Here is an 18,781-nt window from a genome sequence, read left to right on the forward strand (position 1 = left end):
GGTTTATTGTTGTGACAAAATTATTCATGTTTATCCCCTTCCTCTTAGGTTGCAATCTGGAAGCGTTATAATTGTCTAGAATAATTAAGTTGCATTAAGTTGTTGGAAGATTCTTCTCGGTACTTCTCAAAATGAAAGTAGATGCCTTGAATTCATGTAGTAGTTGCATACACGTTGCTTGCAAAAGTATCATTCTGTATAGCTGTAAACCCTATTTTATTTATCTTCCAGGTTGCACCTTGTATAACTGTATGGATATTATTGTAGGAGGAACTCAAATCACTACCATCATTACAGAGATACCTTATATTAGTCCTGGGGCTATGACCATGTGTTTTAGTAAACAATAACTAAAATGCCATCTTAATATATTGCAAACTAGGTATTAAATTTATGAGATACCAACTTCTTAACATAATAAATAGATGCAGTAGAAAGCCATTTTTTATATGTTGTGGATAATAAGGAAAGTATCTTCTAATTTCCATGTAGTATGTGTTGTCACATAAAAATGTAAATGAGTCAACTTTAGCTGTTTTTTCTTTTCCAGTGGATGTTCATATTATACAAAAACTTTGAAGTGCCAGTGCAAAATCTTAAAGGTTTTCTCTTACGACGTTCTGAAACGGTTGTTACGTTGTTTTTTCTTGGGTTTCAAATACGGAAACTGCTTATGTATGCCAACAAACTGTGTATCTTAAATGCTGTAACAATGTTTTGTGCTTGAGAAGGTTCCCCTGTAATACAAACATAAGAAAAATACTCTGGTTTCATCACACTTTGTTTGAATATAGGGGCAAAACATGATTCAAAATGCTCTATTAATTCTGTATGCTTTTACAGCTGTATAAAAGGAATGCAAAAATATACCTTTCTAATATGGTAACATTTTACAACCACTTTGCAATACAACAAAGAGAAAAGTTACAAAAAGCAGCTCACAGTTGTCCGGTTCATCTGTGTTCATGAGTATGTAACTCCCATTGTTGGCAAATAACAGTTGCTTCACTTGACTGGAGGCAGCATAAGCTCAATAAATATTAATAAAAGTGCTTTCTTAACTGTTAATTTCTGCTTTTTTTTTTTTTTTTTTTTTTTTTTTTTTTCCTCTTCTATATCCTTGCGATGTGACAGAGCATTTGAGGTCATCTGCCAAGCTATCAGTGGAGATGGAGTAAAGCACCTTTAAGCCTTTGCTAACACGGTGCTCAGCTGTGACTCAGAGGGTAAGTTAGCTGATCATACTTAGCTTTCTCTGCTGTGGTAAAATGAGCTGTAGAGAGAACACACTGAAAGCCAAGGGCCTCTAAATACTTTTCCCTTTTATGGAATAGAGCTCCCAGATCACCATTTCCTGGAGATTGTACTCTAAGCCTACACAATGGTAAAAGTAAGTTCTCTGCATTCACTGATCTATATCTGACTACAAATTTGAGCTCAGGATCATTTTTTTCCTAACTATTTTAAGCAGTAAGTTTACAGTAACAGACAAATGTTAAGAAGCACCCCATCCTCTCTCTTTTTTTTCCCTTTCTTCCTTTAAGTGTTTTATCTTAATGTGGGAATAAGTAGAATCTGGTGAACAGCATAGGTATTTTGTTCTTTTTTAACTCATTTTGTAGGTGCAGGAGGCTTGTGCAGACTAATGTTCTAGAACTTCACCCATGTCTCTTCTTCTTGTGACATGTGAGTTAATAATCTCTACAAGTATTCAATTTTGGAAAGGTAATTTTGAAGGTCTTGCAATTTCAAGAGTTGTTCTTGGAATCATTTACTCTGATAAAAATACTGCAATAATCTCATGACAGTCTTGGATAAGACAGAGCTAGTTCAGACAGAGCTTGTTCAATGCCTAGCAAAAGATGAATCTTGCAGTAGTGTTAGTGACTTGGATACTAACATGTTCTTGTGCACCTTGACCATTTTTAAGGTGCAGTTATATTTTGGTATCTATCCTTTCAATATCATAAGGAATAATTATTCTGTGTGTTTTAGTTAGCATTTCACCGTATTGCATGTATTGTTAACAGATCACTTTCTTCTTTGGCTGAAATGTATTTATGCTTGTAGGAGATAAAGCTGGTGAAGTTAATGGCAGCATGACTCCAAAAGCTGTTCAGCTGGCCAGATGAACCAGGCTTAGTACCAGGATCGTTACACTCTCTGTGCTTTGGGTTAGACTTCAATGGCTTCAATAAGTTGTTAAGATGTTTTTGTAGGTAGAGATGCTGAATTTCTACAGCTTCCAAGGCTGTACTCCTTTCTAATGTTCTAATGTAAAAGGGAAAAATGTATCTCTAATAAATTCTTCACAGACATTTCTTTCTTCTTTTTTTTTTCTACATCTGTGAGATGCAGATAGGCTCCTCTAGTTCTTGGCAGTGTTCTGATTAAGCCCTCTTTTTCTATATGTTTTGATTCTCCCTGACACATACTGGGGCTAATTTTCATTACCTGATCAAATAGGCATAAGGTCACTTCAACAAAAAGATGGAAGAAGACCATTGCTTCACTAGTATTTTATGGTTCCATCATACCTAAACCTTCCCATTTCCTACTAGTATCAGAAATCAGTAGTTAAGACATAAAATGGGAGAACTCCTTGCACAGCGTGAAGAAAGAAGTTTGCTCCACTGGTTCTATGCATTTGCATTTATAAGATGTGATGTTTTCTGTTTAGCAAGCACAAAGTCTTTAAGGGATTTGGTCTTCTGGTTTTAAGAACACTGCACAGCTTAAAAATCATGATTCAGAAATTCTGATTGATATAGTCTATGAATTAAACTATATGTTTACATATTTTGTTGAAACAGCAAAAGTAGTAGCCCTTATTTCCGCACCCAAGCAGATCATCAAGGTGTGCAGATGCTCTTTTTGTTTGAAGAAATTTCAGAATATGAATAAACATATGCAACCTTTTTGTTTTTACAGTTCTCAGAACCAGAGCTTTCTGGAGAGGTATTAGAGAAAAAAAAAAAAAAGTTCAGAAGAACAAATATTCCCACTTATCAGCCCCACAAAGACTTGGAACTTTTTCCTTTCTTTATGATAGCTTTTTAAGGAAGTCCGAGTAAGGTTCTAATTGTGTCAGAAAGTGGCTGAACTCAGTTGACTCCAAATCTGGGAGCTGTTAATGTGGTGTGAATTCATCTTTCTACCCTTCATTCTCACTTGGCTGTACTTTCTATGCTGCATCTCTAAAACAACACAGCTTGAGATTTTTCTCTTTCTATTTTTAGGTAAGCCTGTTGACTTCTTTATCTTTTAAATTTTTCTCTGCCTTTTAAATCTGAAAAATGAACTGAAACTTCATGTGCTTAATAGCTCTTTCTTGTATCAGTATGACTTGCGTTACTTTTATTTTTGTTGAAGTGTACTAGGAACTCATCTAAGACAAAAAATCAGTTTGATGCCTAAACTTTTATAGCTCTGCGCAGGACTCTGGAACTTTTGGCCATGGCTTAAAACATTCCTGATTATTCAGGCCCAGCATTCTGTTGAATTGAGCCTATCAGAACCATTATAAATTCATAATGAAAATGCTAACAGAGCTTGGATAAATAGCCAAATTAATCTCCTTTTTTTTTTTTTTTTTTTTTTTTTCTTTTCTTAGAATGAGTTCTTGCAAATACAAAACGTTGGTTAGGATGACAGCATCAGAGATGAACAGCAAGTCCATGTCGTTTTTTCATTTCTGTGCCTCTGTCTGATCTTTACTGTGCTTTTGAAAAAAAATACCATTATTCCATTGAAGTCCTTTTTAATGTGTTTAGTGTGTTTTTAATAGTTGGTGACTATTGTTTGGTACAAAAATACTTAACTGCTGAAATAGAGGTTTAACACAACTGCTATCTGCTTGATCTCTGTGGGTTTATTAAAATGTCATCTCAAATGTCTGTTTTCCGTGATATTACGGACTTTAAAGATTTTAACATGTTTATTAAGGAAAAATATTTTTTATTCATGGAAAACTTTTATTTGGTTGCTTTTATTTGGAGTTAGAGGTGGGTAAAATTGTGATACAAATTGAGCTTTCACTTATTGCAGTAGAACTAAAAATTAACCTGTAACAGGTTCTACAAAAGCTTGAAATTTGCTCTTACAGTGATTAGCATATCTCACTCCAGGAAATAAATATACTGTTTGGAGACAGTGGGGAAAAAAAAAGAAAATAGTCATCTCTGCATTGGTCTTCATAATGACATAATTTGTGTTGCATCTTTTCCAGTCTTTACCAAAGGACTTTGATGGAATAATGGTATTTTTTTCAAAAGCACAGTAATGCTTGTGTACAGATGTTTTTTTCAGTGTATTAGTTCTACATGAAATTTCAGATGAAGTGGACTTGTATCTGATTCTTCTAGCAAAAGAGAAAATGGACTTTCCAATAGAATGTGAAATAAATCTCGTAAATCCATAGGTCTTAGCTACTTCTGTAGTCTAAAGTTTTCACACATTATGTAGGTTTAACAAGTTCTGTGAAGGCTGAGATGAGGAACTTGTCGCTAGTGAGGCTGCTTCGGTATTTCCTGTGACTGTCTTCTGCTGATTTAAAATAAAAATATATATGCACTGTCTGTTTATATGTATAAATATATAGTATTTTGACAATTATATATATATATATTTTTAAATTTTAATTTAATATTAAAGAACTTATTGTTTTATTCTAAAAATGTTCCCTGCCCTTCCCTGAAATGGATAGGAAAACTGTAGAAAATTAATTTTAGGTCGTCAAATTCCTTGAACTTTAAATCATCTTACCATCACCACTCTTTTGCTCCATCCATCTTAATCTCTAAAAGAGTAAAAGGGTAATGATGAAATTAGTCATTCATCAATTTTGGGAGATGATGAGGTTTTAGACATTGAACCTCTGTTGGATGTGTATATTCAGCTCCTTGACCTACTACTGAAGTTGTTACTACATTAAAGTTTCAATGTAGAGCTCCATTCTATACACAGCTGCAAATTAACTGTTAAAGGAGTATAGTTGACAGTGCAGTCGGTTACTATATACCCAACTGTCTCTGATAACCGCCTCTCTCTCACTTGTAGGCGCCACCAAGGAATCGAATGATTTATTTATGAGGACTGTTCCTTAACTGACGGTAGGTGTCAGAGTAAGTCTTGTAATACACTGCAGCTAAAAGGATTTAACACCGCTGATTTCTCTACTTCAGACTATTTTGCATGCTTTAATGCTTCCAATATCCTTGTGAAGGCAGTAGCTAAAGTTGATACTAACAACAATAATTTTCTCAGCTAGTAGACGGTGATTTTTTTTCCCTGTTCAGGCATTACTGGTGTTTTGCTTCAAAAGCGTACTGCACAGTGCTTACTCAGATGTACACCAAGAATCTCTTTTTAAAGTGTTGAGAAGTTAACGGTTTTAAAGTGTTGAAAAGTTAACATGCTCAGATAAAGAGTGCCACCATCTGGGTTGCCAGTTTTACTCCTAGAGCTTTTCCTTTCTTTGAGATCTGAGATTATACTCTGTAGCACTAGAACTTTGTTGGTTACTAAAAGGCATATTAGAGATATCCGGGATGCTGCGTCCTTGGAGGATCTTTAGAGAGGGTAGTTTAATCATAGCCAGCACAGTCACAGTAGAAAAATACTAATAATCTGTGAAATGGAGGGGAGGGGTAGGAATAGCAATAAGCATGCATTTACTAAATTATACTTGACCTTGAAAGCTTTAGTTAATAAAACTCAAGACAATGCTTTTACTTTTAAACCTTGATACTGTTTGTTATCGTAAAGCGATCTTTGTATTAGAGCATATATTTTTAAATTGATTTGACTTGTATTTTTGGCATCTAACACAGCCAGTGGATCACAAGGCCTCTCAGTGCTTATGCCTTCAGGCTAACTTGAAACAGTCTTACTCTCTGCAGCGTGTGGTTGTGTTAGTCCACGTTGTGGTTCAACGTACTTCGCACCATCCACCATGCCAACCCTACCTGAGGACAAGGATCAACCAAAGGTGGCACAACACAACAGTTCTCCACCTGCCAAGGTAAGAACTCTTACAAATATATTTTTCTGATACTTGTTTTGGAAACAGGAGGCTGAAACTGTTAGTTTGTATACGTTTAGGATTTTGTAAAATAACATCTAGTGCCTTGCTGTATATCGGTGGGTTTTGATTAACTGATGAAGCTATGAATGATCTTTCAGTTGCTCTCTCAAAATTTTGTAAGTATTTTATAGATTAAGGAATGGAAATTGTATTGATGTTATTCCAGAAAACTTTAATCTTTGAGAAAAGAACTTAGATTCCTACTTCGCAGCAGACTTGAAACATGTAGTGTTGCTTTTACAGATGTCTGAGATGATATCCAATTTGCGTGTGTGTAAAAGAAGGAAGTCTGATTTTTGGTCTGTACTCAGTGCTATATTTGCCAGAGTAGTAGCTGAACATATACTGAAACTATACCAAGTGCACATGGGTCCTCCCTAGAGACCTTCATCACTTCGCTAACCCGATTTATTGTAAATATAAGTTTTAACATGTTTTTGTAGATAAATTTAAAAATCATTAAGTGATGATGGTTTTGCCTTTTAAATAGTTTATATCACTGATAAAAAGTAGTTTTATGTTCTAACATTTTATCTGTTGTTGTTTCTAATAAATTGTTAGCTTAGCTGAAGTAAAGAACTACCAACTCACAGGTTACCCAGATCATCCTGTTTGATGCAAAAAAGGAGGAGAGGATTTACAGTCTGGCACATCCTCAATTAAAAATGTATCACTTACTGGATTTGAGGACACAGTATTCTACACTTTAGGTGAAAACATCCGCTACTTCAGCATCATTGGAAAATATTGTCAGCAGTGAACTCTACATTAATTTGTCATGCATTCCATCCAAATTGCCATCGTGTTGAGTGTTAGTTTCCTGGCTTGAGATAAACACCATAGATGCATGCAACTTTATCAGACTTTTAGCTGAGAAGAAACTAAAAAGTCAAAAAGTTGGTTTGTTTATTTGATTTTCATTTTATTTTTTTTTTTTTAATTTTTATTTTTGCTTTGTTTTTAACTCTCCCACGTTAAGAGTATTTGAGAGTACCAAAGACTTGCTAGATAAAATGCACCCACTAGTGGAGGGCTGGGGGGCTTGGGGGCTTGGGGGGGGGGGGAAGCTAGCAGACATCAATGACTCTTCCTCATTTTGTTGCAGCAAAGAACACTTCTGAAAAAAATGAAAACAAACCATACATTGGGCATAGTTTCTTGTCTATTTCAAGTATCTTTTTATTTGGTGGAAGAGCAGGGCTGTATTTCTGAAATTCATTTTGAGAAAGCAGATCTTGTTTTCCATTTCAGTTTTTCTTACAGCAGCCTCTGTTGACCACTGTGACCAATTAAACATCTGGGTTGCTGAGGGAAATAGTTGTGAAGTTCCCTTTAACACCAGTGTGAGACCAGTTAGCCTAATTCAAAGCACTTAAACCCCTTGTTTGGAATGTCATTTGAATTAAGAGCGTTTAGTTGAACTCTGTGTGCTGTCCAGTTAAACATACTGGAAGTACTGAACATTTTAAAAGTGTTCTATAAAAAATAGTTTATCCCAGCATAAATAAATAATAATAAAAAAAAAAAACTCAGGTGTTGTTTTTAGCCACTTCTGCATTTTAACTTAATTAGATTTGTTTCACATTAAATTAATATGTTTTTGCTGATATCCTTAATAACTGATTTTAGGCTTTTAGCAAAGAAAATTAGATTCTTAAAAGTTAGGTTAAAAGATTTATAGTATCCTACTGTTTGTCCTACACTTCTAGGATTGGTTGTGAGATGCCTTCTTTATCTCTTTTCAAGTGAGAAGTTTTGCCTTTTTCCAGCTTTCTCTTTTTGTTGTATCCTGACCGGTATTTTTCTGTCTATTCCGACTGCTGAGGAAAAACATGTCTAATGCTCATAATATTTTTGGTACACTCATTATTCCATCAGTCAAGAGTCTGCATTTATTCTTTTCTTCTTTCTGTTTAAATTTATGTTCCACTTTCATCAAATCACTGCGTGTTACTTGTTCTGAAGATGTCCCATGCTAATTTTGTCATCTTTTTTTTTTTTTTATCTCTTTTAACTAAATATAGTTACTACAGAATTTTATTACCTTCCTTACAAAGCTCTCAATGCAGCACTTCACTTAAACATATAAAATCAAGGTTATTTAAAACCTCATCTTACTCAAAAAAAAAAACTGCTCTGAGACGTGTTATTTGTCAGAGGCATTTCGTGTGAGTTATCTGTTCTGGACCAAATTCATTCTGCCATTCAGTCAAGTCCTTTCATTATTTTCTGAGGATGAGGCCATGTGGCAGAGGATTTGTTTTTCAATGCTTTAAAGAACTCAGGTGGTATACAGGAAAGCTTTATCATCTGACTGTTCTGGCATGGTAGCCCTTGTAGCAGAAGTGCATTTTTTCCATTACTGTTCAAATCCATCCAAATTTGGCTGGATTATAAAACTGTTTAAGCATGTTTTCTGTATGCTTAGCAAGGGCTTGGTAGAGCTTAACAGCCAGAATCTCTGCAGATCCTATCTGCCCTGAGCATCCTTGAGCCTCTTCTACACCATCTTCTAATACGGACAAAATTGCATGTGTTATCTTCCCAGCCCTGCACAAAACCCCTCCAACAGGACTAGATAGCACAAGATCATCCTTGTAGAGTGTGTGAATGGATTCTTATGTGAAACAGAGGTGGAGTCAATTTTACCCTCCGTTTGTATGGGAGGAAGGCTTGGGACAAAAAGGGAACAGAGACTGATAGCAAGCAGTCACTGGTACTAGGAGGTGAGGCAGCTATTGCAGATGGCTGAAGAACAGTTTTGTCTGGAAGCTAACATGGAGAGGGCATTTATGGACAGGCAATAGGAAGGTAATGGGAAACTTCTGTTTCATCCTTATGCAGATGTACAATGTGCAAAAGTGTAAGTTTCCAGTTAGAGCTCCTGTTCCAAGATCTGCATATATCAGTCTGAATGCGCCTTAGGGTATGGTTTTTCTTCATTTCTTTGAAGTCAGCTGGCCTTGAGAAGAGCTTCATGTTCTAGCTCTTATTGCCACTCCGTATAAAAAAAGATTTGGACAATAGGAAGTGTGAGTTTCCATCTATGTAAAAGTTGAACTGCTATAGTTGCTGACTGTGATTAGTGTTTTCTATCTGACCTTAACTAGCCTTGCCTATGGTCTTTTCCTTTTTTTTTTAAAAAAAAAAAAAAAAAAAAAAAAAAAAAAAGATCTGGTTTTAGAGTGTTAAAATGGAATTGAGTGAGTGATTTTAAGGCTGGTGTTCTTATGTCATGAAAAACTTGTACTCTTCGGCAGTGAGGAGATTAATATAAACAATGTGCTTGTGTACTCAGCGTGGCAATCATCTGCATTTTTGTCGTTGACAAAATACAAAATAAATAACAAATTGTCATAGACAAAATACATTGATACTTAGTAGCATTTTCAAGAATTCTACTAAAATTGGTTTTAAGTTGTTATAATACAATATCACTTGTGTTTGTATCGCATAATAGATGGTGCTTTTACATTTTTACATTCACAATGTTACAGTAATATTTTTCTTAAATTTAAATGTTCCTATTTTCTTGGCTTTCCTCTTCTGCTCTCCTATGATTAAAAATGCGAACTTGTCCAGAAAAGTCACATGAGACTTATGACTATAGAACCGTGTAGCTGTGTGGAATGTATTTATTTATTTACTTTAGTTTTAAAAAATAAATAAGATTGAATTTGCAACCAAACCAAGAACTCTAAATTAGATGTACAATTCAAAACTTTTATTATTTGCATTTGAGAAGGAAAGTTGTGCTATATGCTGCATTATTATACTATTTTCAAAATTCTTCTAGAGTTCTTTGAATTAATCAGAATATATTAATTCAAGGAGAGTAAAAAGTTTCACTTGTTGAAAGGTGTTCTATTGTATCTGATACCCAACAGCTACATGACTACAAATATTTTCTGTATGCATATAATTTCGCTTCAATTTATTACTCTTGGCCACTTGTTTATTGTAATAAACATTATGACTACACTAATTTCTTCACCTGACATTAGATGACTGTAACAAAACTATAAATTGATGGCCTTCATTTTGAAGAATTGAAATTTCTCTGCTCTAAACCTTAGACAATAAAAAGCTGTTATAAAAGCACTAATTTATGCATTTAAAGAATGCATCATGTAATAGTTTAGCTTATCAAGTCAATCTTAATGAATATTATTAAAGTAACTAAACTTGTTCTGAATTTTATTACATTTGTGTCAGCCTGTAGTAGGTAAGCATTCTTAAAAGGAATAAACACAATTGAGAGTATTTCAGTAAAAGCAAAATGAGGTTTATAACAGCAGAATGTAAGTGGCTTTGTGCCATGGGTAGTAAACATGCTCTTTTAGCAAATTCAGAAATGTCGTAGAATCACAAAATGGTTTGGTTTGGAAGGAACCTTGAAGATAATCTAGTTCCCCCTCCGGCCACCCCCTCCTATGCCCAACATCATGGACAGGGACACAAACTTCATCTAATCTAATGCCAACGGAAGTAAAACTAACTAAATAAATAAATAATCTTAGGGAGCTTTGGGTTGTAGTTTCAAGAAAAATTTAGACTCAAATGACTAAATAAGGAAGCCAGTTACATTTTGAGAATGTAGATTTTTATTTATTTATTTATTTTCCTGGATCTTACAATCTGATTGATGGCAGTTCCCTGCCACTTTGGGGAATCTTTCATTCCAACTATAATTACTTGCACTGCTATGGTATGTTCTATACAGGATTTTACTTGAAATTAAAAATTACTACCTTCTAAAAGGTGTCTACACTCCCTCCCTGCCTATGCCCCACACCATTCCTCCCCAGAATAATTTTGCATTAATCCCTTTTTTTGATTTGTTGACCGACTGAAGAAACAGGATTGGTTTTGTACAAGAAAACCTTCTAACAACACAGGGGTTGATTTCATTTGATTTGTGTGTGTTTGTGAAAGAATCTGAATGTAGTACGTGGTGAAAGAAATCCACAGTTCTTTATTCCAACCTGATCCATCTCCACATCTCCATTTGGGATATCTCACAGAAAACAGATTCCTTCTCTTCAGCTCACTGGCATCATTGTGGTGGAAAGTGTGGAGTTAAGTACAAGGGCAAGTTATCATATTTTTTAAGAAGACAAGTGTACATTGATATTTGTTGCCAGTTTCGTTTGTCACTTAAATTGCATTGTTCTTATTTAAATATTGCAATTATGTATTCTTAAAATATTTTTTCCAATTAATGGAAGGGATAAACAAGTAGAAAACTGACAAGATGACCATATAATTATTTTTTTTTTCTGGATAACATGTGCAAACTTAATATGATACTTATTCAAGTTTTCATGGTACACAACTAGTATTTCAAAGCTTGTGTACCTACATTAGCACTGTTATACATAGCTGTTTTTCACTCTTGCATTCAGCTCTTAAGTTCTTTAGGTATTAGACCATTCAGTAAAAGAATGGATTGTTGTGTGAAAAAATCAGTTTGTCTATTGTAAGGTTTTCCCAGAATTTGCATTCGTATTAAGTTAAGGTTGTGTGCATTAAACCTTCGTAAAGATAACAGTCCAGGTCTCCACCACTTCTTTTCAGCAGTTTAACTAAAGACTTCTAATTCACATATGTTTTATCAAATAAAATCCAATTCTCACTTAGTTCAGTCATTTTCTCTTTAAGCTAAATTGACAAATGTATTTTTATTTTTCACATCAATGTTCAGTGTTTTGACTTTCTGTTTAACTACACTTTTATTTCTCACAAAACATTCAGGACACTATTGTTGAAGGAACAATGCGCACTACACCTTCAATTGTTCTTCCAGAGAATGCAGTTATGCCTGATGTAGAAATTGATAAAAATCTGGTTAACAGGTACTACATAATACATTTCCGATCTATGTATAAATTGTACAGTAATTCCAGGATCTGTGTAATATTAAAATATTATTGATGTGTCTTTGTAATTAGATTATATTGTATTTCTATTTTGATTACTTTGAGGTGTGGGTAAGCAGGGTGATGGGAGTACAATTGATACTGCAAGAGTAGAGTTTCATGTGTCACTAATCCTGCCAACCTAAACTGGTGTCCTTTAAAATTTACATGAACTTTCTAATCTTTCAGAATAGCATAATTTGAAACTTAAACAGAAATGTGAATTTAAATTTTGTATGTTTTTGACTAACAGTTGCAACTTTTGAAATGTGTCTTTCTGTTAGTAAATAAAATATGGCCTGGTGAGGAAAAAATTATTTGGTCCTTCTGTAGGCATAGAATGGTGTTTGTGCCCTACAAGGATGACTGGCAGTGACATTTCTCATGTTCCATGCATGGAACACAGAAGCCAATGTGCGATATTTTTCTGATGTCCAGATTTTAAACATTTACTTGGACACCATCTGTAGGCAATTGCCATGGTGGTGGGCAAGTACCCCACCCTCCCCCCATTGGAAGATTTTCAATTTAGTAGTTAAATCCCTGATTCTGGTCTATTAATTACATAATACCAGTAGTGCTGCCTTGAATTATGTACATATTTCTGTTGAAGCAAGAAGAGCTTTATAGACTGATACAAAGTTATGAAAGTTATCCTTTTTTTTTTTTATTATTATTATTTTTTTTAAATCTTACTGTTTTTTCAAATAGTGAAAATTTTCATAGTATGTTCAGCCCTCAGTGTTGACTCTTGCAATTGGGCATATCAAAGCTAGCTATATGACTGTCTTTTGGCAGTATTCATAGCGTCATGCTGAAAAATACACATTGTAGCAATATTTGCAATCTGTTGGAATTGTTTTCTCTACTGAAAGGAAAATGTAGGAACAAACTGTTGTTTGATTGTTCTTACAAACAATCTGCACCATCTTTAAATTACTCGATGTTTTTAATGATGGAATGTGTGGCTTTGGCCAAAAAAAATGCACTTCCAATGTATGACAGTTTGTAAGGCTTAATTGTAAGTTCAGAATTTCCAAGGAGGTTTGTGATAATAAAAATAATTTGCAGGTTTTAACAATAATTTTGTCAGGTATTTAATTTAAATTCTATGTTTAGCATCTTATAGTCTTATCAACTGTTGAAAATACTTCATAATTCTACTATATTAAATATGTCTTTGAGGGTATACCTTCCAGTCTTGTGCATGTTATCTTTATATTGAATTAAAGCAGATATTAATAACAATTTAAGCTGATGCTGGTGAAGCTACTGTTATTGCGTATGGTATACCTTACAAAAATTGTAGGTAGCTTGTTGTTGCTGGATAACTTAGGATTTGTTTTGTTTGTTTTGTTTTCCACACGGTACAACATATTAGAACATATTCTAACACTAGTCAGCATCTTTAAAGTTCTCTTCTCACTTTTTTTCTTTCTCTGAAAAAAAAACAGATGCAACAGGTTTAGGTTCCTTTTTCATCTCTCTTCTTTTCATTCCTGTCTTATATCTGTTCAGTCCTCCTTGCTGTTTCAGTGAAAGATCATGGAAACAGATGGGACTGCTTTCCTGATCTAGTGAGATAAAATATCAGTAGAAAATTAAAGTAGATATTTTTTCTATGATAAACAGTTGGAAGAAAAAAGTGTAACACCTAAACACAGTGAGTTTTGAAGCAGATGTTTGGGGCCATTCACATAGGCCAGGCAAGAATAGCACTTTGAGGTTAAGCATATATGAAAGTTGCTGAATTGAAATAATAATCCTGTTTGAAGCTGAAAACTTCAATTTTCAGATGAATTAGGGTTATTTTTAATCTTCTGATAAAACACACTTCTTGACCTGGAAATTGAATTTACTGATCTGATATTAGACTTGAATTATGGGAAAAAATAATCATAAAGTATCAATCAAAATTGGTACTATAATTTGCTTGTATCCTTAAAATGTACCTCTCTGAACATCAAGATTGTTTAAGAGGTAGAATTATAATGCGGTAGAATTATAAAAGCAGCATTACCTGCTGGATCAGCAATTAATTTTCTGATGTCATTTAAGATATTTACCTGCTATGTCAGTGTGGCAGCCTAAGAAATTATCTTAATCATAAAGCTTAGTTTAGGGAAACACTATCAACTTACAAAGACTAAAAATTACTTTTTGTAACATACCTATTTAGATGAGTTTCATGTCATGATAGGAATAACTACTTGCTTTAGTTTGAGAAATTGAAAATTCACAGTATCTTAGGTCATCAGTAAATGTCAGGATATTTCTGTAATATTCTTTTGTTCTGTAGTCTTCCTTTCTTTCTTTTTTTTTTTTTTTTCTTCCTATGGCATCCTCCCATATTTTTTTTTCATTTATTTTTCTCTCTAGACCTCGTAGTCCTCATAGAAGACATTCTAACCGTGCCACTAGGAATTCAACAAGTTCATTGACTTCTGTTGGTAAGAAGTGATTATTCATTCAAGTTAGGATGTTTTCTCTGAAAATTTGACGTGCAATGAAGATGTAAACAGAATCACAGAACCATCTAGGTTGGAAGGGACCTCCAAGATCACCCAGTCCAACCTCTGACCTAACACTAACAAGTCCTCCACTAAACCATATCACTAAGCTCTACATCTAAACGTCTTTTAAAGACCTCCAGGGATGATGACTCAACTACTTCCTTGGGCAGCCTGTTCCAATGCCTCACAACCCTTTCTGTAAAGAAGTTCTTCCTAATATCCAACCTAAACCTCCCCAGGCACAATTTTAGCCCATTCCCCCTCATACTGTCACCAGGCACGTGGGAGAACAGACCAACCCCCACCTTGCTACAGCCTCCTTTAAGGTATCTGTAGAGAGCGATAAGGTCACCCCTGAGCCTCCTCTTCTCCAGGCTGAACAACCAGCTCCCTCAGCCGCTCCTTGTAAGACTTGTTCTCCAGACCCCTCATCAGCTTTGTTGCCCTTCTCTGGACTCACTCAAGCACCTCAATGTCCTACATATGGTCTGATTGTCTTGACTAAAGCTTTCTTTCATGTACTTGCACATCTGTAATGCATACATAGGGAGTGCATGCACAGGGAATACTGGTAACATTTTAGATAGTGATCGTGAGTTTATGAGCATCTTTTACTTAATCTCAGTGGGTAATCTGTGGTTTTGATGACTTGCTCTAAAATTGTGAATATAACAGCATTATAAAATGAGCAGTCAGAAATTTTTAATTAATGCAAGCTCAAAGTTCAACTTACAGTTGTTTTGTGCTGGTTGCTCTGAAGTGCAGCAACCTATCTGGATACATGAAATACAGCTCTAATTCTGGTGTTTTAAACCCAGACAACAGTGGTCACGTGATTGATTTGGTAAATGATCAGCTGCCAGATGTCAAAATATCAGAGGAAGACAAAAAGAAGAACCTTGAATTACTAGAAGAAGCAAAGAAAGTGAGCGAGAGGTTTCTAATGCGCAGAGGCAGAAAATCAAGAAGTAGTCTTCCTGAATCACCCACAGGTACATGCAGATTCTGAAGATAAGATTTCACATTGTACTTCGATCTGCAAAGGCATAAATAAATATCTACTGTAATGTATACATTGCTTCTGTAGGCATACACTTTGTTAATTTGAAGGTTAGAGTCCCTCTGTCTCTCTTCACAATTCAGTATGAAGCAGAAATGACCAATCTATATTCAGATGTAACAGTAGGCAATGTTTGTAGGTGTCTGAATGATACACTGCAGACACTAATAGGAAAGCAGGAGCTATTTCAATTGGAATCTTAAAAAAAGTCACAAATTTTCTTGTCAAGATTTACTGCCTAGAGATACTATTGTACATAAAATGAAACCTTAATGACAAGATACTCGTATTGTGGAAAAACATACCACCCAGACATAATTACACAGACTTTTATTTATTCTAAATATAGTTTAAACTAGGCTAACTGGACCAGACCTTCCTTTAAAAATTATAGAATAAAATATTTTGTTCTAGAATGTCGCTTGAAATTATTTTTCCCTCATAGGAAGTGTTTGAAAGCTAGGACAAAAATGTCATTTTTATTGTGAAATAGGACTTTCATTTACCTTTGAAATACCATTTCAAAACAGAATTCTGTCTTAAAATCAGCTTGACACTTTCTGTAGGAAAAAGAAAACTTAAATATTTTTAAATTAAATTTTTCTAAATTCCTTGAGTTCTTCTCTTGTGCCCACTCCTCTGCAATGCTTACAATCTCATAAAACTGAGGGGAATGATAATTCTGGGTATCAACAAAATTTATTAGTTTGTGCTAGGTATATGAGATAAAACCTACTCTAAGTTCATAATTGGCAAAAACAATTTGGCAATTAAAGTTACTTGTCATACTTGGGACAGATACGACTGTTTGATAACTATGAGATGAATGTTTTAATTTTTGCATGAATTTAAAAAAAAATCAGAAACCACAAGGCTAGAGAATAAAATTACTTTTTTATTTGTGTATCTTGTTTTAATGAAGCAGTTTCCCCTACACTTAGTCCGAAAGTTTCACCAGTAGCATCTCGGAGCAACTCTCTCACTCTTCCTGTGCCATCAGGTAAAATGATCTATGCAGGTCCAAATCTTAAGTTATTAAAAATAAAAAATAAAATAAAATAAAACTAATTTTCTTAGTATCTCTGGAGAAGAAGTCAGAATATATGCATTCAAGCATCTCCTGAATTTGAAAAAGCTCTTTAATACCTATAATATACAAGTAAATCTTGATATATGATGATGTATAAGTAAATATTTACTTTGTGTTTTTGTTATATTTTGCTCCTGTGGTGCTGCTTAGCACCCTTTTAAATAATATTTTATGCATTTAAGTTTTCATCTTAGATGTAAGTGTGTGTGTATGTGTTTGCTAATGTTGTGGTATTAAAACTTTTGAGCAAAACCATCAGGATACACCTTAATCACACATGTCTTCCTAGGATCTGATGCATGCAAAACCACTAGCGTCGAGTCAGTATCACCAGGGCTGGTAAGAAAGAGATGAATATTCTGCACAGTAACCTGATTATTAAAGTACTATATTATATTACACTGTTCTGTTCATCCCTGAGGAAAATAGGAAATTTTCACTACTATTTTCAATACTAAAATACAATTACTAGCATTTTTTCCTGCAAATTGAGAAACCAATAAATGTTCATTTAGAAGACCAAAACCCATGACGTAATGACTGCTGAAGGATCACAGAGAACTGTGAAGTATAGAAAATGAAAACATATATATAATCTTAATCTATGGGAAAAACCAATCCCTAAAAATACTTCATAAATAAATATAACGATGTAAAAAAATATTTAAAGTTCATCTATTAATATTTGTATATAACGCAGCATAGATGTCAAAGAAAATCTTGTAAGACATACACTTCTTTCTTCCCTTTTTTGATAGAATAACAGAACTGTGAAAGAAGATGAGAGGCAAACTGCAGAGGTAAGTGTTTGATATGGTGTTGTACAAAATCTGTTGTTTTTTCTAAGCACACATGACTTACTTGTGCGGCTAAAAAGGCTAAAAACTTTACTAAGTGAACAGAAAAGCAATACTGAACTAAGAAAAAAACAATACTGAGTTGGGAAATTTCAAAGCACCTGCCAATATAGTGGTGAAAAATGGGCTACAGCTATCCTGTGTCCTGCTATGAATACATTCTCATTCCTGCTTTATCTTCATCAAAATCAATATACTAAGTACCTTCAGAATTAAGTAAAAAAACCTACTGTGGCCATTTCAATGTACACTGGTGTTTTAGGCAGATGTCTTCTTCCAGACCCATTTAATTTAGCAGAAGAGGTTACTGTACTTAATGTTCCGCACCACTGATAGGATGGTACAAATCTACACATCTATTGGGGAAGCATCTTAGGTGAATGCTTCCTAACTTGGTTTAGGTAACATCAGATGGTCTGACGTCCATTTAAAGAGATTTTCTCTTAAGTGGATTAGGCAATGCTTTGTGTGTGTGTGTGTACATATATGTATATATATGTATATACATACATATATATATTATATGTATATACATACATATATATATTATATGTATATACATACATATATATATTATATGTATATACATACATATATATATTATATATGTATATATATGTATGTATATACATATATATTATATATGTATATATATAATTATATATGTATATATATATGTATATATATATGTATATACACACACATACACACAAAGCATTGCCTAATCAATTTATATATACTAATATATAATATAATATATATAATATATATAGTATAATATATATATAATATACTAATATATATATAATATATACTAATCCACTTATACACACACACACACATATATATACACATTTCAGCACAACTTTGGAGCAGTAACTACAAAGGGGAGGAGTAGCAATATAACTAGAGCAGAGCCCTCAAGTTACATTTGTTTGCTGCCTTAACATACTGATACAAGTGTCCTTAGACAAAAGTTTAGATTCTGTACCAGAGTAACCAAGAAACAGGCACACATTGTTTTGCCAGTTCTCTTCTGGAGATTGCAAACAATTATAACCTATGGTAAAGCACACAGAGAAAGATTTTGAATAGCTTGCATGCATTTATTCTATACATCTGCCTCAGTTGTCTCTGCATCTTGCTGTATCACAGTGAGGGCAGAATGAGTAACATGTCTCTACCTCCCTTCCCCACCCCTGAAAGCTGTAACTTAGAGCCTGTTAAAGCTGCGTGATAATGAGGTCCTGTGCACTCA

General features: G+C 34.1%; 1 protein-coding gene across 6 annotated transcripts in view; it reads left to right on the forward strand.

The window, feature by feature from the left end:
• Positions 1-18,781, forward strand: part of IRAG1 (inositol 1,4,5-triphosphate receptor associated 1) — a 103,938-nt gene that overhangs the window by 61,646 nt on the left and 23,511 nt on the right. For 3 of the 6 annotated variants that reach the window (XM_084288096.1, XM_084288095.1, XM_084288100.1), the window contains 9 exons: positions 1,135-1,226; positions 5,059-5,111; positions 5,901-6,022; positions 11,840-11,940; positions 14,383-14,453; positions 15,335-15,508; positions 16,499-16,576; positions 16,956-17,005; positions 17,425-17,466. In XM_084288096.1, the coding sequence (XP_084144222.1) occupies positions 5,954-6,022; positions 11,840-11,940; positions 14,383-14,453; positions 15,335-15,508; positions 16,499-16,576; positions 16,956-17,005; positions 17,425-17,466 (585 nt within the window). In that variant the 5' untranslated portion in view covers positions 1,135-1,226; positions 5,059-5,111; positions 5,901-5,953. Of the gene's footprint in view, positions 1-1,134; positions 1,227-1,622; positions 1,687-3,140; positions 3,240-5,058; positions 5,112-5,831; positions 6,023-11,839; positions 11,941-14,382; positions 14,454-15,334; positions 15,509-16,498; positions 16,577-16,955; positions 17,006-17,424; positions 17,467-18,781 lie in introns of those variants that run through there. The other 3 variants (XM_084288097.1, XM_084288098.1, XM_084288099.1) reach the window with 2 other exon arrangements.

This window comes from Netta rufina (genome assembly GCF_964035555.1).
Source record: "Netta rufina genome assembly, chromosome: 5".
In the NCBI taxonomy this organism is placed as follows: domain Eukaryota; kingdom Metazoa; phylum Chordata; class Aves; order Anseriformes; family Anatidae; genus Netta; species Netta rufina.